The 25,062-nt window shown below is 45.1% G+C and overlaps 1 protein-coding gene across 3 annotated transcripts in view; it reads right to left on the minus strand.

Moving 5' to 3' along the window:
* Positions 1-25,062, minus strand: part of MLLT6 (MLLT6, PHD finger containing) — a 120,054-nt gene that overhangs the window by 38,684 nt on the left and 56,308 nt on the right. For 2 of the 3 annotated variants that reach the window (XM_073004295.2, XM_073004293.2), the window contains exons 9-10: positions 6,944-7,121; positions 4,979-5,584 (exon numbers count right to left, since the gene is read on the minus strand). In XM_073004295.2, the coding sequence (XP_072860396.2) occupies positions 4,979-5,584; positions 6,944-7,121 (784 nt within the window). The remainder of the gene's footprint in view (positions 1-4,978; positions 5,585-6,943; positions 7,122-25,062) is intronic. The other variant, XM_073004294.2, reaches the window with a different exon arrangement.

Here is a 25,062-nt window from a genome sequence, read left to right on the forward strand (position 1 = left end):
AAATAATTACATCCTGGATCCTCTCTCTTTCTCTCTCTTCTCTGCTCCCCTCCCCATGCGCTGCTCCTCTGCCCTCGAGCTGTGAGAGTAAAAAGCCTGCTGTCACTACCCGGAAACTAAATGAGACTGAACAGCAACACCTCCTCCTTCCACAGACTCCCATGTCCTCCCTCCTCTCTATCTGTCCTCTGTGCCACGAACAGAAGCATCTGCAAACAAGCTAGCAGAGATATGGGGCAAACCAGCTGCCAAACAAATCAGCCTTGGCTTACTCGCCCTTCTCCGTTTCCTTCCCCTTAACCCTTTGCTGACAATACTGGCCTTTACAACTGGTTCTTACAGGAAAGGATTTATTACCGGGACTGAGGTGTTTTGGTGTTTTGTTCCTCCCCCTCTTGGCCATCTTCCTAATGGGCTTTTAAAAATGTTTTTCAGCATTCAGTGAGGATCAGAATTTGGGACCAAGGGGTTATGTGTGCTATATATCATTCATTCAGAGCTTGGGGAAAAATATTTTTCTGGAAGTAACTCTCAGAGTCCCCTAGCCAGCACAGCCTGAGGTCCAAAAAGTAAATTGTCCAAACTCTGTCATGATTTCACAATGTGCTTTGAAGGCTGTTTTGCCCCAGCAACACTGCTTGGGAAAAAGCCATGATAGGCACGTCAGTTAGGATGCGGCCTTGTAAATCACAGGTGGGCAATTTGTCCCTATCATTGAGCAGACTGAAGAAGGTATTTCATACAGCAAGTCTAGGATGTCATGAAAGGGCATCATAGGCATCCTTCAGTCTCAAGAGACTATGGTAAGGTGCTCTGTATGGAGGACTTAGAAAAGCGTCTAGTGTTTTGACGCTGTACGGGAAGCTGGAGTGTCCTCTCCAGGACACGAAGCCTGGGTAAAATAATATGGAGGATAGGCTGTTACCCAACCAGCAAATCCCCCCTCTCCATGTCACTGAAATAGTCCAATGGAAAGGCAAGAGCCAATACAACTGGTTTCAGCGACGTCGCAGGAGTTGACAGAATGAAATTAACTGCCTCTGGGACAGCGGTTGCTACTGGATTTTTATTGACATGGCTGGGGCTTTAGTGATGAGCTTTAGTGATTTCTGCCTTGCGTCCAAATGATTTGACTGGGTTTGAGTACTCTGCACCTTGTCATGGGGTAGGTAGGGCTGCAACTCCTGGGCTTCAGGCAGCAACCTGTCTTGTCTACTGCTATCTCTCACATAACTGCTATGCCGGATAGGGAGTTGCAGTCTAACAGCATCTGGAACAGAGCTTGAAAGGAAATAAGCAGGGCACACTGGCTGAAGAAATCGGGGAATAGCATCCCAAAAGTAACTTTTCCAAGCTCTGTTCTGGAGGGCCACTGCTCTTCCTGCTCATGTTGAAGATAGATTCTGCAGAAACCCAATGAAATTTACTTGCAATAAACAAGCATAACATTGCACCCATCATTTTTACTCAGTTTATAACCCTTACATGCCAAAATACTGCAGGAGGACAAGAAAGTACACCATGTCCTATGAGCATGGCAGACTCCAGATAATTTCAGCTCACATTTTTAAAAGCATCTTATCATTTTTAAATCATCAAAAATAAACAAACAAAAACATTAAAACTTTAGAATCTATACAGAATATTGTAATTTTTGTTGGCAAAAATTATTTCCTATAGATTGCCAACAAAAGGCATTAGCTAGTAAGTTAATGAAGTCTATAGACCACAGCATAAATTGACGCCAATAGTATAAAATTATAAAATTAATTTCACTGTGTGACTCTTTTATAACTCTAATTAGTTGCTCCTGAACTCTCACCCCCATAGAACAGGGAACTACAACTCCCACATCCCTAACCAACATAGACATTGGCAGAGGATAGGGAGAGCTGTAGTCCTTCTGGAACACAAGGCTGAAAAGGACAGATTTAAATACAGTAGGATCTGTGGTTTCACTTATCTGCAGTGTGAAAATATTAAAAATATTTTTAAAAACAACTAGAAATACTGTATATATTTCTGCAGACCTGGCCACTAGAGAGAGCCAGAGACCATGCTATGTATTACACTGCATGATCTCTGGCTCTCTCTAGTGGCCAGTTTTATTAATACATGTGAAAATACTTTTTTTCTGGATTTTTTTCTTTTATCATGCTATGTATAGTGTTCACTATTATCCATAGTCTGTAATCAATCCCCCACAGATATGGGGGTCCTATAGTAATGGTTCTTGGATCCCTGATCAGGATTGGCACTGAATCACAGGAATAAAACTATCACTCATGCCAATAACAGTTTCTCTCCTGTGACAAATGTCAACTGGGGTGGGGGGACTTTTATTATGATCTTTAAAAAAGTGAGAGGATATGGAAAAACCTCATAGTGGTACTGAAATTGAACACCCCCTCAGTTGTAATAAGTTTTTAAACATTTTGAGAGGTTTAAAAAGGAATCACACAACAAGGATGATTCCTATTTCACCGAGGACAAAGAACCTACTCAGTGTTTTAGTTTGACCTTCGTAGGACCTGTCCAGGGTCCTGAACTCCATCCCACACGGGGTTCAGCACACTGAATGGGTCCTTTAAATATCCAGTGTGAATTCACTCCTTTACAGAAGGATATCCACCACTCCCATGAAATCAGTATTGCCAACATCCAAACTTTAACACAATGCTAGTTTAATCCGAAACTGAGCCACCTGGAAAGCATTTCCCTCCAGAACATACAAATAAGCCAGTTTGGTTCAATGATTTGTCCCTGATTTCCCTGTGATGCCATTTGGACTGGAACAGTAAACCACTGAAACTTCAATCTTGCAGATGTTGCCCATTAGCATGTATTAAGTTATCTCCTGTAATCACATTGTACACTGTTGCAAGTCCATCTGACTGCCTACCTTTTGAACACCTTTCTCCCAGTGTGAGAGGAAATATGTTATTTGAAAGATGAGACTGGGAAAGTAACAGCCTGTATAGGGGGAACCTCCAATTTTCATATACAAGTGAGCCTTTCATCCCACATGCCCTTTCGAAAACCCTGTTCCAGGAACTATACAGGCCTGTGGAACTTATGGCTTTCCAGATGTTGTTGGATTCTCAGTTCGTATGCGTCCCTGCTAGTCTAGGCATGGGTGAAGGATTATGGGGACAGCTGTTCATCAGCACCGGCTCTATGTGCTTGTCTTCAGGGAATAAGGACTCGGAAGACACGGAAGCCTTTGTAACTTTATCCCACCATTCTTACAACTTTTCATTCAGCTCAGATCTATTTGTTTGCATAGAAACCAACCTATTTCACACTAAAGACAGAGGAGTGGACTGCCATGGTAATAGTCAGCTTGCTTAATACAGGCAGCTTGAACGAACGTGGGAATTCAGCAGCAAGCCACAAACACCACAAGCACTGTCAGAAAAACCCGACCAACATAATCAATAAAGGAGTCTGGGAAGACAAAACCTATGCTTGAAGATTTGACACAATAAAACACAAGCACTTCTCATCCTGCAAGGAAACATATGAGTAGCATCCAATGCAAATATTATGAGAGGCACAGAATTGATTCTCCTTCTGTGAACCAAAAGGAAGGGCCAGCAATGTCGTCGGATTGGGGAAACTTCAACTCATTGGAGGGAGGGAGGGAGGGAGAGTGTGCGTCACCTCCAAAGTTCAGGATGAACCTTGTCTCTGTTCAATCATGTGCCACCTATGCTCTAGTCTAACCTATACAAAGTTCAGAAGGTTCCCCCTTCCAAAAAGCCATTGGAAATCAAGCTTGGGGTTTCTTAGCTTTGGAAGCTAAAAGTGCAGCCATCATCTCTGCTGTGTAGTTGAAATACACTGCAATTTGCTGACTCCTTCACTCACAGCTGAAACCATGCAAATGCACATCATGATCCTTTCACTTAAAGTTCAAAGAGGAAGCAGCCCCCAAGATTTTGCCAGCTGTAATAACCATGTTCTTTCAGACTTATTTTTCCAGGGACAGAGGTCTCAGATGGGGGACTGGAATCCTTAGGCAAAGGCAGGCAAATTACCTCCAGCGTTACATAAAGATTTTTACATGCCTTTGCTCCCTGCAAAGCACACGGGCACTTTCCTCAGTGCCCTGCTTCATTCTGGAAGTGGGACGGGTGGGGTGGTAGAACAGAGGTCTTGCCAGTGTTCACAGTTTTGAGTGGCATCAAAGGAAAGCTAACTTGGCCTTTCATACTGCTTGTATTGTGGCTGTGCTAGCTCAACAGTAGCAATGGCCCATAATAACCTCTGAAGTGAGGGCTGGCTATATTGGCTGGGACATTTTAGGAGTTGAAGACCCCAAAAAGCAATATTTTCCCACTCTGGAGAGCAAGCAAGCAATGATAACCTGTGTTGCCTCCAACACAGTTCATCTCACCTAATCCTTGAAGAATGTTTTGTTGGGAAGAACAACAGTGAAACACCCAAACCCACACTGGCACATTTGCCTATAAAAGCAATTAGGCATCTCGTCTGATACTCAAGGGCAGAGGTAAGACCAAAGGCTTGACTCAGGGCAGATAAGCCCTGAAAGAGAAGTTCATTCTGAAACATAAAGCTAGTGCAAAACAAAGAAGCAGTTTGTAATCTTATGATGTAATCTTGAACGTTTGTGTTTCCCTGTTGTTGGTTGCATCAAGAGCTGCAAAATCAAGTCCGGTCTGCAGGCCAAGAACACGCTAACTGCTTTTAAAGAAAGAAATTTCAAAAAAATACCACAACAATGTTACATCTCTCATTGCCATTGCTTTTTTTAAAAAAAATTAACAAAAGCTACACTTTGCACAGAGCATGGAGGACTCACCTTTTTGGACTACAAGCCCCCTTGGGATACTGGGAGATGTAGGCTAAAAAAAAAGAGAGAGTAACTTCCCAAAGCTCTGGATTTGTGAGATACCAAACAGTGGGCCAGAGGCAGGAATTCACAAAATAAGCGTAAAAGGAAGACGACACCCACCTGATCCCAGCAGTGGCGATTCCAGACCGAGGCTCGGAAGCGTTGTGGCATGGCTGAAAGACCGTGAGGACCCCCCAATGCTGGAGCTGACCAGGGAGCCGCCAGAGAAGGGTGAAGAAGAGGTCGCTGTAGACCCAACCAGTTGGGCACCTGCCGAGACGTCCTTGTTCTTGCTGCCTTTCGGCCTGCCTGGCCCGTGTTTGCTTTTCTTACTGGCTTTGTGCTTTTTCTCTTTCAGGACCTCCCCTTCTTCCACGCTGAGGGATGGCATCCGTTTGTGGGCAGCGCCGCCGCTGCTTCCCCCGCCGCCGCCGCCGCTACTATTCCCTCCAGAGTTTGAGGCCTTATAGTCCACGGGGGAAGCCTCTCGGCCTCTCTGCTGGCTGACAGCGGAGGTGGAAAAGCGCATGATGGAGCCAAAGCCTGAGAAGATCACCTTCTGCTCAAAGACGTCGCCCTTCTGCCCTTCGTACAACGGGGAGCAGTGTGCTGAAGAGGAGGATGAAGAGACGGGCTTGCGGTACTTCTCTTCCTCAGGCGGCTGCTGCTCGAGCTTCGGGAAGGTTACAAATTCCTGGGAGAAGGGCAAGGAGCTGCATGAGGTACCTAAAAGGGGATCAAGGGAAATCCTGAAACCCAAAACAGGCATGGAGAGGAGGCATTATAGCCTGAGCGGTCTTGTTTGTTCGTTCACAAAGTGCCTAAAAGTTGTGCCAAGCCCTGCCAGAGACGACAACAGCTTCCTTGCCTACTGGTCACCATCAATCAGAAAACCCTTACCACGTATCAGCTGGACGACAGAGATGTCAACTGCAAAGTCAGAACCCTCATATGAGACCTTTGGTTTCATCACTTAGCCCCTCATCTCACTGGCCAAATGCAAAATTAGCTGCATTGCATGTAACGTGGTGCTCATATTCATTTTCTGTGTTGTTCTTGTCTCTGTGAGAACAGCATGTATCTTAACTGAAATTACAAAGGGATCGGGTGGTGGGGGCTGTGTTAAGTCTCCTGCAGCCAGAATAGCAAAAGAAATTTCTGACACCTTGAACACTAACAAAGTTTATTTGATTTGTATTCTTGCATTCAGCAGGAGGTTGGACTTGATGGCCTTATAAGCTCCTTCCAACTTCATTATTCTATGATTCTAAGACTTCATGCTTCACATGCACCACCATTTATTACCCCCATTTTACAAATAGAGAGGCTAAGAGAATACCAGCTTGCCTAAGGCTATTGAGTAAAATAGCAGAGGTGGGGGACTTTCTGGTCTCTGTACTTCATGCTTTGTGCTCACCTGATCTCAAAAGTAGCAGATGGATAATCAGTGGCAAGATACAGTTGGGTAAACACATCCCATGTTTTAACTCCTACCCCCAAGAAAATCATGCCATGAGTCAAAGTGAGCACAGTTTTGGGGACCACATGGTCTTTTCCTGATTTTTACATACATCATGCCATTCAGTCTATAAGCATTGTGCATATATGTGCGTATCTGATCGTCAGCTCAGATGGTACTTGCCGTGGACGTGAGAGTTAAAGCAGCTATGCAAGCTAGAAATGCTTTACCTCTGGCCACTGACCATATCTACTTTACTCACTCCAGCATCTGGGTCTCAAGCAAGGATTTATTTCCATTTATTTTGAAGTATACCTTGACAGGCTTAAGGGCTAGACATCTTATCTGGAATTACTTGGGGTGCATGGGCAGTGGGGGGGGGCACAATGTGTTGACAAACAACTACATAAGTCGGCCAAGGACTCTTGTACTATGTTGGAAGACATAACCATCCTCCAGAGCTTTTCTGTTCAACCATAAGGGTCAGAAACTATGGGTCAGAAACCAAACTTTTCAAAAACAGTGCTAATGTTCAAAAGCGTTGGCCACAGCCAATTACTCCCCTGTTCCCCATCCTTTGCCATCAACCTGACCCCTGCTGGTCCCCCCCCCTCCAGCTTCTTCACCTGCAGGTGGAAATGTGCCACTGGAAGTGGATGAGCCAAAATTTGTGGAGCTTTTCCCACTTCCTGATTTCTTGGCTTTATGGCTTGTGCCATGACTTGAGGATTTCTTGCCTTTCACTTCTGATCGGATGACCTCTGGCGTTTCTTTGCTGCTCTCGTGGTGGTTGGTGGAACTCTGCTGAAATATACAAAGAGCATAAGGAGAAGGAGGGGGGAGTGCATAGAAGTCAGCATGGGTATATCATACCTATTAAATGCAAATGTTAACCATTACGAGACGGGGAGGAGGGACATGGTAAAGGTAAAGGTTCCCCTTGACAATTTTTGTCCAGTCGTGTTCGACTCTAGGGGGCGGTGCTCATCCCCGTTTCCAAGCCATAGAGCCAGCGTTTTGTCCGAAGACAATCTTCTGTGGTCACATGGCCAGTGCGACTTAGACACGGAACGCTGTTACCTTCCCACCGAGGTGGTCCCTATTTATCTACTCGCATCTGCGTGCTTTCGAACCACTAGGTTGGCGGGAGCTGGGACAAGCGACGGGAGCTCACTCCGTCGCGTGGATTCAATCTTACGACTGCTTGGTCTTCTGACCCTGCAGCACAGGCTTCTGCGGTTTTAGCCCGCAGCGCCACAACGTCCCTGTAGGGACATGGTACCCATAGGAATACTTGACGCTCAAATCCTGCAATCTTGTTTAGCAGCTCTGTTCAGCAGCTGACTTTCTGCATCTGCTTTTGCTGGGAAGAAATGGTTTACAGCCTCAAAATGAGAGCAAATGCTGTTGCCTAGACTAGAGCACATAAAAGTTACCCTGTTTGACTGGAGGTTGCCTGCCGGCTGGGAGATTCTAAAGCTTGTAGCCCAAAGAATTAATTTCCCGAAGCAGTCCTCTCTTTAGGCTGCATTTTCTCCTAGACTGATGTGCAATAATGACAGGTATCACCACCAACTACAAATCAACAGCAATAGTTATCCATCTCCTATTAGTCCCAGATGAGGTTTACATGGAGAGTATAAGCCTCCTCCCCATCAAAAGCAGCTTTCTGTGCAAAAGCACTGATACCGGAATAAAAATCAATTCCATTTCCACAGCTATGCTTAATTAACCCAACACTGTGCAACAGCTGGAAGGCTACAAATGCCTTTCAGATGTGCCAAAAGTACATAGAAGAAAGACGGATGAAAACCCTAAACTGGAGGCCTGTGCATTCTCCAAATACGTTAATTCCTCGGATGTTAAACATTAAGCCCTTTCTGATGTATGCACGCCAGGGTATCCACGACAATCCATCTGAGTTTCTCCATCTGCCAAGCTTCGGAGAATGCAGAAAAGGGAAGGAGCAGTGTGGGAGCGGCCCAGCGAAGCCCTCATGGGAAAGGGGAAGGGGGGGGGAAGACCCACATCTCAACCAACATACTGACCTCACTAACCACACCTCTGAAAAGAGAAACCCAGAGAACTTGCTTCCTTTCAGCAAATGCTCTCTTCACTAGTATAATCTGGAACTCAGTCAGGAAGCACAAACAAAGTCAGAGGTGAGCTGAGGGAGAGCCCGGTGGGGGGGGGGGAAATAACCCAGAATCCACATAAAAGGCCTTCATTTAAACCAATCAGGCCACAAGGTGAGGGAGCGAATAATAAGGTAGTAAATGCCAGGCAGAGGCAGAAAATGAATGCTGAGTGGAAATTTCATTAAAATCTCAGCCAGCCAGCAAAGAAAGAGACCCAGATGTTTGTGGGGTTAATGGGGAGAAGTTCAGGCATTTCAGCTAAAGTTCACACAAAGGCAATCAAGGCATGAAACAATTTTGGTGGCGCTTCCTCCTTGTCCCTCTTCTGGAAGGTGAGATCTAGTCCACAGCTTGAAAAGGTTATTGTCTTGGACTACAACTCACAGAATCGCCCACCCCACATGGCCATTGTACCTGAGGGATTCTGGGAATTTTTTTTAAAGCCTTGCCGGTTCCTATTTACAGAAAGACCATTCAGTCGTTTTTACCCAAACTGGAAATCTTAAGGAGTTTTCCAACTTTCCCAGTTGCTTGATTGGCTCCCAGCCTTGCATTCCGGTTGGCCATGAAGCTTTCCAAATTCCCGATTCAATTCACCCCAGCCCCCCAGTCTGCACACAAGGATCTGGCCTGCAAATCCCCCTTCACCATCTTCCTGGGTTGCTTCTTCCCTTTGCTCAGATCCCACCGGTAGCAGCAGCAGGAGTTGCTTTTGCTTGGATCCGTGTGGAAACAGTTTCAGCTTTAAACTGATGCACAGAATTAATGCCATCCGTCTGACCCAGCTGCCAGCTTGAGGCTCTCGGCCAACTGGCGTTATGGCCATTCAGTCTCATAACAAATGGAAAAATGTCAGTGGGGGCACCAAATGAAAGATCACCACCACCAACTACTTGACTATTCGCTTCCATCCTGAGAAGCATCCCGCTCCCTCCACTGGACCTTATGGGAGTTTGGCTTTGTTGTCTTCCTCTCCTGACAACCTGCCTCCTGTATCCTAAATCACCATATCAGCAATGTCCAGAGAGCAAATGAACATCCTGTGAACGTTTAAACAGAAAGACAAGCACAAGCACACACAAACACACTCAACACACCTGACAAAAGGATACCCGATTCATGCTCTCCACCCTATGCTCCCGGCTTCCTTACCTGTGAGAAACAGGGGAGCATCTCCTGTGTTCTTGGTTGTGACATGAGCTGCTACAAGAAGTGACTGAGCATGTGGAAGATGCAAGGGAAGCTGGATGCACTGGGAGGGGCAGGATGGGAGCAAGAAAAAAACACTGGCAGCAGAACTGGGTGCCTTGGATTAGACTAGGACTACTGAAAGCAGCAGGAGGAGGAAAGAACAATAAACAATCAACCCCTGATGAGCGCTCTCTCCATACAAACAAGACAAAGGGATGCAGTGGCAACACTTGCAAAAGCAAGATGTCTTGGACTACTGGAAGAAAAGCAGTTGCTTGGTTAGAGAGGACATCTGTGAAAGGGGATGTCCGTACCTGTCTGCATAAAATAACACCCCCATCCGTCCAATCTAGGGATTCTGTGTAGATGGGTTAGATGGCCTTGAATGTCAGCTTGATAGCACAAACTTTGTAAACTACATCACTCTCATTTTCACCAAAGTGGTCAGTCTCTACAAGATCAGAAGTTAAGTGCTTGTGTGAGAGATAACTGAATGGTCCCCACTTGGGGGTGGGGATCTGCATGCAGAAAACTAGCAGGTCAAGGAGAAATGTTAGCTTTCTTCTTCCTAAAACTTGTGGTTTCCATGTAAAGGACATTTTGCATGGAGAAACTATCCTCTCTCTCTCTCTCTCTCTCTCTCTCTCTCTCTCTCTCTCTCTCTCTCTCTCACACACACACACACACACACACACACACACACACACACACACACACACACACACACACAATAGCTACTTGCAAAGTTTACAAGTTCAATTAAAATGAGGCTGCAGTCTTGTTTAATCTGTTGCCTTTTCTAATGACTCACCATTATGGTTTACAGGATTGGAGGTTTTCCCTTCCATCCCAATAAGACAATGGTGCTTTGACAAGAAGAAAAGATCTGCTTACTGAGGAAAACCATCTCCTCCTTGCCACAAAACACACTAATTTGACCTTCAATCTCAGATGGGCTGTAGGGTGCAGAGTAATGTACACAGGCAGGTCTAGACAGCAGGGCTGTGCAAATGCACGGTCACTGGGCAGCAGGGGCTCGATTTCTCAGAAGGTTCTTAAAAACAACACCCAGCACCATCTTCCTTCAGGACAGGCTTTCTAACAGACCACTGGCTGTGGCTGTAGGAAGAAAATAAGGATTGTCATGTGCTCAAAGATAAGGAAATGTGCCCCCCTCCCTGGGCAAAATTTTGCGCCTGCCCATGTAGTAAGACCATCAAGAGAGGCCTTTCTTTCAGTCCCACCAACTTCACAGGTGTGTGTGATGGGGGACACAGGAGAGGACCTTCTCTGTTGCTGCCCCCAGGCTTTGGAACTCCCTCCCACAGGAGGCTAGGCTGGCCCCATCTTTGCTGTCTTTTTGCACAAGGGCAAAGGCCTTTCTCTTCAAGCAAGCTTCCCCTTAATTATTGCCTGTCCGAGTGCCATTCTTAAATGGATTCTTGTGCCTTACTTTGTTGAATGTGTTTTAATGTTGCTTCTATTTACCATCTTTTACTATGGTATTTGTTTCATTCTTTTTTTAGTATTTGTATACTTATTGGTTTTTATTTAAATACTGTCTTTGAATGATGTAAGCTATCTTGGGTCCTCCTGAAGGAGAAAGGTATGGTAGAAATGTTTTAAATAAATAAACAACTTATTCAGAGTCCACCACCACCACCTCATGCTTCCATATAGTTCAGATTCTGTCTGAGTTTACTGGCCATTCCTTTTCCCACTTCCGAGCCTAGACAATGGTTCAGCACTTGCAGCAACCTCAGCTGACTCAAAGAAATGGAGCTTGGGGTCATCAGCATATTTTTCACTCAAAAGTCCCACATGACCTCACGCAGTGGTTATCATATGCATGTTAAAGAGCTTGAGGGACAAGATGCAACTTAATGGGATGCAATGGGGTCAAGCAAAGGTCTCCCCATGCTAACCTCCGGAACTGACACTGCAGATACAAGCAGCACAGCATTCTGGATCCTAGCCCTCACCTGCGGAGTTGGCTCAGTGAGACAACATAGCCAACGGTATTAAAAGTCACCAAAAGGTCCAGGCAAAGCAGCAAAGCAACAAAGCCACACTCCCTCAATCTATTCTGACAGAGGTCAGTCCCCAGAGTGGCCACAGCTGTTTCAATGCCAAGCACAACCTGAACACAAATGGGACCAAACTGAGCTTCCCAAAGGGATCTGGCTGGCCACTGCACAAAACACGATGCTGGACTGAACGTTCTTTGAACTGAATCCAGCAAGCCTATGATTGGCTTCTTATACACACTTTTATTTCTCCCCCCCCCTCAAAATCCCAAGGTTAATGCAAGTTTTATGGGAAGCAGTTCTTGAAAGTGTTTCCCGCTCCAATGTAAGGCCCGTATTCTGAGATGACTAAAGCAATAGCAGAGAACAGAGTGCCTCTGAGTACACTTAGAGCCTTCCCCTGGTACAGCTGTGTATGCACAGTGAACCCACAAACAATTGAGAACGGGGTGCAGAGTCTTCAAGTGAGTTGTGGAGAATGATTGTCAGGCTTACATGAACGATAAGCCCCTTCTCCTTCTGGAAATTAAGCCCTCCTTAAATCTCTTTCTCAGACTCATTTTATATCCAAAAGGATTTAGGTCAGCTGGAATCTCTGGTGACACTGAGAAGCCCAGTGGGAACTCCGCCTATGGCAGAAGAGCATCCAATTAAAATACTTCTCCTTCCAACACAGCCTCCTGACCTGGATTATGAAGAATAGGGAGGAAGGTTAACCCAAGGAAGCAAAATGAGACAGAGAACAAGAGAAAGAGAAGGATGGGGAGGAGGTTGGGAAGCCAGATGTTAGAGGGTTTCCATCTGTGACACTGCACAGAACGCCTGTCAACAAGTAATCAGAAAGTTTGCAGCTTGCGCTGTGGGTGTAGATGCTGGTCCTGGGCCAAAGCACAAAGCACCCTGCACTGAGCAAAAAATTTAAGCAGTGCCAGTAACCTATAGTTTAGAGCCCCGGATTATATTATAAATATCAAATGTGACATTTCAAGATGGACATGGTTGTTAGAATAACACAATTTGGGGGGAAGGGATAATGCTGTGGGACCTCTTGAAGTCAGTTTAGTTTAGGGGCTCAGCATGTCTTAATTTAGACCTGGATTTAGCCTTGGTATGCACATGCAGCAGAACGAGGTGCCAGAATAGACTGCGTCATTATGGACCGCAAGTGAGGAAAGCCCTAATCTTTAACACTTCCTTATGCTAAAAACCATCTTGCAAGGTCAAAATCAAGATGGGAAGAAATGAACATGTTGCTCTGGAGCATGCAAGTTTTTTATTGGCAAATAATTTGTTTGATTTTTTTTTATTGTGGGGTGGAGGATGGGGATTGAAACATGATGTTTCTCACTTGCATTTTGAAGTGGTATTATTCACTCTACAGCATCATTGTCGTGCAAAGACAAATGGTGTATCCATTAAAGCTCAAAGCAGGGGAAGGAAAAGCAGTGTGTGGATGCACCCAGTGGCATAGTGGTGTTGAACTGCAACTGGTCTTTATGCCAGTTCCCTTAGCCATACTCCAAACATGCAGACAGCTCAGCCAATCTCTATCAACCAATCTGTTCTAGTGGTTTTCTCACTTACCTATAGAGGGTCTTTTCTAAAGGCAATGAGTCTTAAGCCACATTTATACTGTATTCAATGTTAATTCACATGTGATTCTGGCCATGTTGGTTTTGCAGCAGGAACACTAAGCAGAACACTAGAAGGTAACTGAATTCTTTCCCAATGGCAAGTGGCAAGATCTACGCCAAGGTTCTATATAAGAGACCACCAAATTCAGGACATATTAGTGATTCTTAGCTGGCGCTTGGTGACTGATGTCCCTGCTAATATTATTACCCACTATTACATTGTGGCAGGGGGGAGGATATTTTATTTCAAAACATGTGGAGGATCTGCCCAGTCGCAGATAGAAAAGACAACAACAATGATAACAACAAAACTTTGGTCAGCAGAGTCCGTGAGTATGGAAGATGAAAGGCAACAGACATGGAAATAAATATATAGTGGTACCTCACAAGACGACGACCCCGCTAAATGACGAATCCGCATAACAATGACTTTTTGCAATCGCCATAGCAATTCGCAAAACAGCCATTCCTATGGGGGATTTTCACTGGACGTTGATTAGGTCCATGCTTCGCAAACCGTTTGTTCGCAAGACGATTATTATTTCTGATGATCATCGGCTTCGCAAAATGGCTGCCCTGTGTTTTCTGGACCCATGCTTCGCAGGGCAGCCATTTTTACAGCTGATCGGTGCTCGCAAAACGGCTTCCCTATGGGTGATCTTCGCTGGACAACGAGGTATTTTCCCCATTGGAACGCATTAAACAGGGTTTCAATGCATTCCAATGGGGAAAGGGTTTTCGCATGACGACGATTTCGCAAAACAGCGATTTCAATGGGATGGATTATCGTTATCATGCGGGACCTACTGGGATCTGCCACACAGTTACACTAAGCTGCCACCAACCATTCCCTTTAAGAAGTCACACAGACCAGGGATGGATTTTTAAACAATAAAAAGAATAAGGTTTATTTAAATACACACAGGGGAAAATAAAACAATCAGGTGAATAAGATAAAGTAACGTGGCTTATTCTCACTCATACAAGCATACAGTTTGGTTCACACAGAACCCTTAACTTAAAGCACAGACCCTGAACCTATCAGTTCTGGCTAACCAACAGACCCCTGAACCTATCAGGTTGGTACTCTGACACACAGAAGTACCCTGTCTGACACACAGACTCCCACAACAGCTTCTTCTTCCCAGCTGCTGCTTCGTCACACCCCAGTGTCTCCCAGTGTCTCTCAGAGTCTCTCATCCACACAGGCATCACATATTTATACAGTACAGCCCCTCCTCCTGATGTCCCGCCTTCCACTCCCCATAGGATGGAACTTTCCCTCCAAACCCATGACAGACAGGTAACATCAGTGCTGTATGTAACACCTCCCCTCTTTATAAGTTGTTTTGTAGGGGGAAAGCTAACGTGCTTTTCACCAAAAAACAACCTGTATAAAATACACAACAACAGTTATACATACCATATTATACTTACTTATCCTTACACTCTAAGTTAACCATAGCAATTAGGCATTTAAACATTTACCATATACATTACATCCATTTACCTTTATTCATACAAACCAAGTTCAAAAAAAAAACAGGTACATTTAACCTTTTGTCATCATTATATACACATAGTCCATGTTCTTTCGCCGTCTTCATTCTTCAGGTCTTCTTGATAAGGCGTCAGCAACACAGTTCACTGACCCTCTGACCACCTTCACTTCAAAGTCATAGTCCTGTAGGTTTAAAGCCCACCTCATAAGTTTGCTATTGTGGGTTTTCATTGTCTTTAACCATTGCAATGGTGAATGGTCAGTACACAGAATAAAATGTCTTCCCCAGATGTAAGGCTTGGCCTTCTGGATCGCGTAGACTATGGCCAAACACTCCTTCTCCACGGTTGCCAAATGTCTCTCACCTTTTTGAAGTTTCCTACTCAGGTAGGACACTGGATGCTGGTCACCATTCTCATCCTCCTGGCACAGAACTGCTCCTACGCCGCTGTTAGATGCATCGGTGTAGATGATGAACTCCCGGTCGAAGTCTGGAGCCCGCAGGACAGGATAGTTGATTAACGCCTCCTTCAACCTCTGGAACGCCGCCTCACAGTCGCTGGTCCACGGGATGCGGTCATCAGCCTTCTTCCTCGTCAGATCGGTCAGCGGAGCCGCAATCTCGCTAAACCTCGGGATGAACTTTCTGTAGTAGCCCACCAACCCAAGAAATGATTTGACTTTTTTCTTGGTGTTGGGTCTAGGCCAATCACGAACTGCTTCTATTTTGGCCTCCAGGGGTTTTATCATTCCTCCCCCTACCATGTGACCCAAGTATTTTATTTCTGGGCTACCCAGCTGACACTTGCTGGCCTTTACTGTTAGCCCTGCTGCACTTAACCTCTGCAGCACTAACTCCAGGTGTATCAGGTGATCTTCCCAGGTATTACTGAAGATCCCTATGTCGTCAATGTAGGCCACTGTAAAGTCACTGAGCCCTGCCAAGGTCTGGTCCATCAGCCTTTGGAATGTGGCTGGTGCATTTCTGAGACCAAAGCTCAGGACTCGAAACTCATAGAGACCAAAAGGGCTGCAAAAGGCAGTCTTTTCTTGATCCCTGGGATCAATTCTTAATTGCCAATATCCCTTTACCAGGTCCAATGATGAGATGAACCGACAACCCCCTATGGTTTCAATCAGGTTGTCTAGCCTGGGCATTGGGTAGGCATCAGGAGTGGTTACACGGTTTAATTTCCTGTAATCGACACAAAACCTAATGCTCCCATCAGGCTTGTCCACAAGGACTATCGGAGAGGACCAAGGACTAGAAGAGGGGACGATTATGTTCTCCCTCAGCATCTCGTCCAGCTCCTTCCGCACCTTGTCCCTATAGGGTCCCGTTACTCGGTATGGGGATACTGCCTGCGGGGGTGCATCCCCTGTGTGGATCCGATGCATCACTCCCTTCACTATCCCCGGCTTGTTGGAAAACACCTGTTGATATTTACTAAGCAGCATTTTTAGTTCTTGCTGCTGGTCTTGGGTGAGTGCAGGACTGATCTTTACCTCCTCTGGGTTGTATTTTACTTCCCCTCTACCCTCCCAGAAGGGTAATTCAGCTTCCTCACTCTCAGCTGCTTTTATCGCGAATAAAACCCTCTGTTCCCCTCTGTAGTAGGGTTTTAGGGCATTCACATGAACCACCCTCCTTGCTTGGTTCTCCTCCTGCTCTATTAGGTAGTTCAGGTCTGACATCTTGGAAATGACCCTATATGGTCCTGCCCATTTGAGCTGCAGTTTATTCTCTCTGCAGGGCCTAAGCCAAAGCACTTCCTCCCCTGGGTCAAAGTGCCTCTCTCTAGCTTTGTGGTCATACCATGTTTTCTGTCTGACCTTCTGAGCTTGCAGGTTTTCTGCTGCCAGCTCTAGATTTCGCTTTAGGTCATTCATCAAGGTGTCTATGTATGTCACAACGTCTTGTGGGTCATCCTGGGTGATCTGCTCCCAATTCTGTTTGATCAAATCAAGGGGCCCTTTCACCCCTAAGGGTGCAGCAAACATGTCAGAGTGACCCCTTTGTAAGATCATGGGGCGATACTTTTCAGGTACCACCCGCTGACTTCTGATCCCATCTCCCCCTTTTGAGATATTCCTCAGGGTTTCTCTATATAAAATCCCCTTTTTCTCCAGAAATCTCACTGGGGTTCCAGGTGTTAGCTGGGCGTCAGTCACCTGTTCAAAACACTTTTGGAGAGTGGCGTCTGCCTTTTGCTCCTGTCCAAATCTGCTGTCTGTGGTTAAGGTTTCCACCACAGCTTCTGAACTCCCCTTTGCTTCCGTCTCTGGCTCATCATTACCCCCCTGAACTGTCCCCGTGGTGGCTTGTGAGCGTGTAATCACTAGCACCCGTTTCACATGTTCAGCCAGGTCATTTCCCACGAGCACGGCTGCTGGCAGAGTCGATGAAATCGCTAGCCGCCAAACTCCCCTCCAGCCTTGAAAGTTGACAGGTACCTCTGCTACTGGCAGAGAGATTACCTGCCCCTCAATCCCTGCCACCTTTATGCTCTCATTTGGGATTATAAACTCCCTAGGAATAATATCTGGATGGCACAGGGTTACCTGGGAACAAGTGTCCCGCAGCCCCCTATACTGACGGTCAAGTATTCCTACGTCCACCCCTGCTGTCTCAAACAACTGGGAATCTGTCCTCACCAGCAAGCAGCGCTTTACCTCCACAAGAGGACCATTTTCCTCAGCCTGATCAGCAGCGGTAGCTGTTCCAGACTGAGTAGCCATGGCAACAGGCTCCCTCAGTGACACTGAGCCTTGCTCTTTCTGGACACAGAACACAGCTTTTGGCTTGGTCCCACTAGAATTCTGAGGCACCATTCCTTTTAGCTGCTTTAATTTCTCACACTCTGAGATTAGATGACCCTTTCCCTGACAGAAATAACATTTTCTGGTGTATTTTGATTCTCTCTCCTCTTGTTTTGGTTTTCCCTCCAAAATCTGAGGTCTTTGTTTCATGTCTGAGGGCTTCCCTTCACCATGGGCCCCTCCCCCTTGCTGGCTTTTCCCTGGTCCCTGAGAGTACTTGCTGTAGGTTTCTTTGGGTTTACCTACAGATTTCCCCTCACCCAAGGGCTTTCTTATTTGGGAAATAAAATCTGTGATCTCTGCGGCTGCTGCCACAGATTTCGGTTTCCTTTCCCTCACCTGGAATTTCAATTCCCCATGCAGGACTGAATAGAACTGTTCCAGTGCTATTAAGTCTTTAAGCTGCTCATAGGTCTCTGTCCCTTCCTGCGATAGCCATTTCTCAAGCAGCCTCACCAATTGGGCCCCCACTTGGGTAAAAGTCTGTTCTGGCTTCTTGGTGAGGGACCTAAATCTTTGTCTCAGCTGCTCCGCATTTATCCCATGTCTGGCAAACACCAGTTTTTTAAACTCTGCAAAATCTTTCATCAGTTCCTCAGGCATCTCGGCATAAACCTCAGCCAGGCTACCACTGATTAAAGACCGCATGATGGTCATCTTCTCAGTTTCCCTCACTGAGAAGTCCACAAACGCTCTTTCCACTAAGGAAAAGAACACCTCAGGACAATCTCCCTTGTGGTACACAGGGAATTTCTTCAGGTCAGCCTTAGACAATTGGCCTCCCTCAGAATCCCTATTGTTATTATTGTTCTGGTTCATCAGTTCCAGTTTTCTTAATTCAAACGCCATTCTCTCTCTCTCCATTCTTTCTTCTCTCTCCATTCTCTCTCTCTCTAACCTTTCCTCCATTTCCCTCACCCTCAGTTCATGCTGTTGGGCTAGGATCAATTTTCTGAGTTCTGGGTTCTGCTCTCCTGTGCTGTCACCTTGCACTGAGCCAAATTCATCCTCAGAACCTTGGTCAATCTGGGGGTCTTTCACTTCACTCATGTCTGCTACTTGGCTTCGAGTCAAGGGCATAATCCCCCCTCAGAACAGGCTGCTTTAAAAGTCAAGCCTCAAAATAAAACGACCACTTTTTTCCTTCTTGCCTCAGAACCAGCTCTCCCTAGAGATAGCTGCTGTTCTTCAGCACTTAAATTGCAACAGTATCGAGTCAGAGCCTACCCCCCTCTGCTGGGCCTCTCAGCTGGCAGGCTAGATCACTGTTACTACGCAGTTTTGCCTCAGCTTTTTCCCGCCAAAACTAGGCTGCCTCAGAGCACCTTAATCTAAGTCTCCCCAGTTGGCACGTTCTTCTACTAGCGCACCTCCCCGTGAGGTACACCTAGAAGATTACCTACGCGCCTCAGACTGTCCCTGACTAGACCCCCCTTGCTCTGGGCACACTTGCCAAGGCTTTGCTGGGCCACTGGACAACTGGACCAGTCGTATCCCACACGCTGGACACCAATCAATGTGGCAAACCCAGACCTACTGGGATCTGCCACACAGTTACACTAAGCTGCCACCAACCATTCCCTTTAAGAAGTCACACAGACCAGGGATGGATTTTTAAACAATAAAAAGAATAAGGTTTATTTAAATACACACAGGGGAAAATAAAACAATCAGGTGAATAAGATAAAGTAACGTGGCTTATTCTCACTCATACAAGCATACAGTTTGGTTCACACAGAACCCTTAACTTAAAGCACAGACCCTGAACCTATCAGTTCTGGCTAACCAACAGACCCCTGAACCTATCAGGTTGGTACTCTGACACACAGAAGTACCCTGTCTGACACACAGACTCCCACAACAGCTTCTTCTTCCCAGCTGCTGCTTCGTCACACCCCAGTGTCTCCCAGTGTCTCTCAGAGTCTCTCATCCACACAGGCATCACATATTTATACAGTACAGCCCCTCCTCCTGATGTCCCGCCTTCCACTCCCCATAGGATGGAACTTTCCCTCCAAACCCATGACAGACAGGTAACATCAGTGCTGTATGTAACTGTAAAGGAATAAATAATACCCCCAACTAGAAAAGAACAGAAAGGACATGCTTGATGGGAACAGGGTGCTGCATTCCCTAGGGCAGGAGGCAACAGTAATCTCCTTTGATCCAACCATGCAAGGCAGCTTCAGTCTATTAATGAATGTTACAACCATGGATTGGCTCATAATGAAGCATCCCTAAAAATCACATGCACATTTGTGGCAGGAAAGTTCAAAGCAGTACTAATGATGATGATGATGATGAGAAATTGCACCCCACTTTTCCACTAGAAGAGGGTGTTCAAGGGAGCTTACAAACTCATTTAAAAAATGAAAGTAAATAAAACCACCACACACACAAAAAGGATTAGTGCCAGGTCGTTCCTGTGCATCAAGTGAAAGACTAATAGCAGATGTGCAGCAGCTTCAGTGTATATCCTTGAGGTAGCTTTAGCCCTAGTTGCCCATTCAAGAAAAAGCAACCTCAAAGTACTTTGCATTACTACTACTTGCAACTATATATCGTTGCTTGGAAAACATACACATGGGATCTCCATGAGCACATTGCAGTCCACAGTGTTTCTCCTTCAAGGCTTCAGCCAGCCAGCTATGACCTGGTTTAGGATACTTCATTCCATTTCCTCCCATCAAGAGACATCTAGTTTTTGTGGCCAGTGATCATGTGCATTTCTCACTCAGCCATTAATGGGTGGATTTACAGTTTTAAAAGGGTTTTTGCTATGACTGTACTTCTGCAAACCTTGTCCTTCCTTTAAGGCTGCTGATACCAATGTTGCACATAGATTGTTCCAATATTGGGGTATTTTTAATATAAGTTTGCTGTTTGTACATAACCTTGGAATATAGATGTATATATATATTCACAAAGAAAGGAGGAGGTATTCAGAATACCAGCTTCTTAGCAATCGGCTCTAGCAGTGAGCTGTAACGCAACATGCAGAGGACTTGACTCACATATCTTCTAAGGGCATATGGTCTAGCTCTGGTCCACTCGCACTGTTATTATAGTCTTTATGCCCTTTAGGCTATGTTTAGCCTTGAGAAAAGAAGGCTGAGGGGTGATATGATAGCACTTTCAAATATTCAAATACAGAGGAGGGACAAGATCTATTCTCGATCATCCCAGAGTGCAGGACACGCAACAATGGGCTCAAGTTAAAGGAAGCCAGATTTCAGTTGAATATTAGGAAAAACGTCCTGTTAGAGCAGTACGACAGTGGAACCAGTTACCTCGGGAGCTGGTGAGTGCTCCAGCACTGGAGGCATTCAAGAAAAACCTGGCAGATATGCTTTGATTGTATTCCTGCACTGAGCAAGGGATTGCACATGATGGCCTGGTAGGCCCCTTCCAACTTCACTTTTCTATGATTCTATAAAAAGCAGAATAGCAGCTTAGCTGAATCAAAGTAAAGTCCAGTCCTCTTATTTCCAGCCCTCGTCACATGGGTGCTCCTGAAAAACCCAAAGCATCATCAAAAAGCAATAGACTTTCTATCATTCCGTGTTCACCCCCACCCAATGGCATTCATGGGCATACAGTGGACCCTTGACTTACAGACGGCTTGACTTACAGACTTTTTGAGTTACAGACTTCTCTGGCCGCAAAATTTAGGTTTGACTTGCAGACTGAGATTTGACTTACAGACCAGAAAAAACCCCAAATGGAACAAAAACGGCCTGTTATGGGATTAATCGGTTTTCAATGCACTGTAGGTCAATGGAGACTTGACTTACAGACTTTTTGACTTAAGAACCGCCTTCCAATACAGATTAAGTTCTCAAGTCAAGACCCCACTGTATTGCTTCTGAATGGGGCAGGATTCATTTGAGTCATTGTAGCAGAACTTATAAAGTTACTTTTAAGAAGCATAAATAGAAGAATGAAGTCATGATGAAGTCATCCACAGCTGAGCATTGCTAGAATGATGTTCTGAGACCAGAGCACCATCCTACCATTTCTCTTTTGAGGACTGCTTCAATGTGTCATTGTATTATTAAAATAACTTCCCACACTCTGTATTAATAGTTGCTGATCCACTGATTCCCTCTATATCTATCCAGCCTCCCTTGAAGCCATCCTTCCATTCTGTAGCAATGAGGTTCCACCAGCTAACTGCAAACTGTGTGAAATAGTACAACCGTCTATCCATTTTGAGCCTATTGCAAGTTGATGATCTTGATAATATTTTGAAAGGGACCAAAAACAAATTTTTGTGTCAATTTTTTCCATAACATTCATAATTTTCCATCTGACAATCTCACCTACAATCCACAAACATTTATGCCAAATGAAACTTCTTAGGCTTTAAGGTAAGGCGCAGCAAAGGCTGTGTTGTTGCTGCTGCAATGAATGAATACAAATACCGCTCATCTCCCTTCAGTTTTCTTCCTTTCGAAGTAAAAAGCCCCAAGCGCTTTTGTCTCGCTACATCAGGAAGATGTTCCAACTCCATGTTTCTTTCTATTGCTCTTTCCTGTACCTTTCTTTCTCTTTCACTAGATCAGCTTGTTTTGAGAGCAAAGCTGAACTAATTTTTGCTTAACGGGCTTTGAAATCTCTTATTTGCATATTGGCACAGAATGCCAACTTGGCTGCCATAGCAACAGTACCATCAACACTCTCATTTCCAACCAATCAAGAAGAGGAAACTGGCCATTGTTGGCAGTGGGTTGTAATCCAAGGGCTACACACTTGCCCTTGCTCTCGCCCTTTCTTGCATCAGACTCAGGAAAGCTTATATCTATCCAGTTTTGAAAGCTGGATAGCAGAGATGCCCTCCAGTTGAATTTAGATGTGCAGATTCAAACCTGAGCCCTTCCTTCCCTCAGTTGCTTTCCAGAGGCTAGTGAATGGGTTTAGGTGACCCACCCAAACCCCAGCATTTACAGTCTCTCTACGAGAATGAATGCTATTGTTCTGAATACTCAGGTACGTCTTAAGACCACAAACCATCACTGATTTATTGGCAAGCTGTCAAGTTGTTGCTTTTGCCAGATATGTGGCAATCAGTGTTTGTTGGAGCCCAGAATTCCCCCTCCCTCCCAGACATGATAACAACACAGCGGAATGTTGTACACTTGGCTTACAATTGCCAGTGGGTTACATACGTTCCTGGGCCACCCTATTTTACTGTCTAAGGTGGAAGATTTAGAAGGGCTGGCTTGTCCTACCAACTAATATGGAACAAAATTTACCAGCAAAGAGAACTACTCTCTCTTTCTAATGAGACCTGTGCAGGAGAAACAGCTTGATGGGCTGTTGAGCATGCTAATCAAACTTTGTGAGTTGTTTTATTTATTCATTTATTATAATGATAATTGCATGTCATCAAATCAATTCTGACTTATGGCAACCCTTTCCAGGGTTTTCAAGGTAGAAAATACATAGAAGTTATTTACCACTGCCTTCTTCTGGGGGGGGCGCCCTGGGAATGTGCAGCCGGTGTATGACTGCACAAGTCATAAGAGGCACTCATAAGAGGCACAGTGGGGAATTTAACTTCTAATGTTTGGCTCTGTAGCCAGATAGCTAAACCACTGAACAATCAGCTGATTTATTTATTAGTTAACATTTATATCCTATCTTCCCTCCAATGAGCCCAAGGCAGGATATATAGCTATCCTTTCCCCCCTTATGTTCTCACAACAACTTTGTGAGGGAGATCATGCTGAGAAAGTAGGACTGGCTTAAGGTCTTCCATAAAGTTCGATGGCAGAGTAGAAACTAGAATGTGGATTGCCCGGCCATTCCGGTATACTGGCTCTTCTCTCCCCCATCCCCATCATTTTCTGCTTAAAGGACCAAAGCTGATCTTCTCAGCTGAGACCTCTTCCCTTTTACCCACAAGAAACTAAATTCTGATTTTGGCTCTTACAAAAAAAGATACAAAGGAAAAACAGTGGGTTAATTGTCTAAAAGCCAAGCGAAGCAGGCAGGTTTTAAATTTCACTGGGACCCTGAGAATAATCTTCTTAGCATGTCAGCTCCAGACAGCTCCCTGAACCCTGCAACTCCATGGATGATGAAAGAGAGAGTCTAATTGCACTAGTGTATGCCAGAAGAAGGCTGGGAAGGGGGGGGGAGGAAGGAGAATGGGTGAGGGAAAGGGGGATGAAGAGCTCAGCACAACTGTACAGGAGCAGCCACAATCTTCCCAGTGTGCCTTCCTTCAGGCACTTCATCTAAGCAAGGCCCATTTGTCCCATAATTCCTTGCAGGGACAGAGAGACAATAGAGGCCAACAAGTTTGAGCAAGATGTGCTGCTCAGCTTTCTTTTGTGACAGATGTTCATTTCATTTCTGTCCAGCCCTTCCACTAAGAAAATTAGTTCTCTCTGTCTCTCTCTGTCTCTCTCTCTCTCTCTCACACACACACACACACACACTCAAGCAATAAAGCTTGGTTAAATCATTACCTGAAACAAATTAAATAATGAAAACATTAAAACATTTAATAACACTAGTTATTAAAAACTATTGACTGATGAATATCTGTTACTGAGGGCTCAAAGGTGCCAAGGCAGTGCTCATTTGTTATGTGTTCTATGAGAGGAAGAAATTACTTTTTTGAATAATAACTCCATTCAACATGGCTTATGGGCTCTGATGGCTCTAAGATTCTGGGAGATACGGTGCCAAATTTTAACTTTTCCATGCTTCTGGTGGTGGTGAGTTGACCTTGGCATGGCAGTAGATGGCTTCAAACAGACAACTAAAAGGCAAAAAATCCCAAGGGGCTTTATGGGTTGTCCTATATTAGGAAAGGAATCGAGTCTTTGAGATGTTTCAGCCAGTGCCAGAGGGAAAAGTTGGTGGACCAAAATATAGTGATATGTTATAACCTGTTGGTAATAACATAACACTATACCTTGGACCACCAACTTTTCATTACAGAATTTCATTGATGGAACTGTATCTCGGAAGAGTCACCATCTCAGATTTAGAAAGGGGTAAACCCTGTTATCCATATCACACATACAACCCTTTCAAACTACAGTAACTTCCAAACTTTGCAGCAGAGAGGTGACTCCGTAGCATCCGTGCATTTTTAATGTGGAATGTACTCATTTTGAAACCCCTCATAAGCCTCATGAGAAACTGCACTAATACCATGTAATCCTGACCTGTCTCAGCTACCCACCTCCTGCCGCCAGCTATTCTACCCCTGGGCCTCTTACGTCTCTCTGAGGCCTCACCTTTGTCCTGACAGGGAGAGATACCCTGCTGTTTGCACTTGCAACGCCTGGGCCCCCTAAAAAGTTGTCTTGGGCTGCTGTGTAATTTTCTTAATGGCCAAATTTAACCCCTTCCAGGAATTACTTGGTGCCTGTAATGCTGATTGGGAAGTACCATGTGGAGATTCTTGTCCCATTC

Source organism: Pogona vitticeps, chromosome 6, assembly GCF_051106095.1.
Source record: "Pogona vitticeps strain Pit_001003342236 chromosome 6, PviZW2.1, whole genome shotgun sequence".
Lineage (NCBI taxonomy): Eukaryota > Metazoa > Chordata > Lepidosauria > Squamata > Agamidae > Pogona > Pogona vitticeps.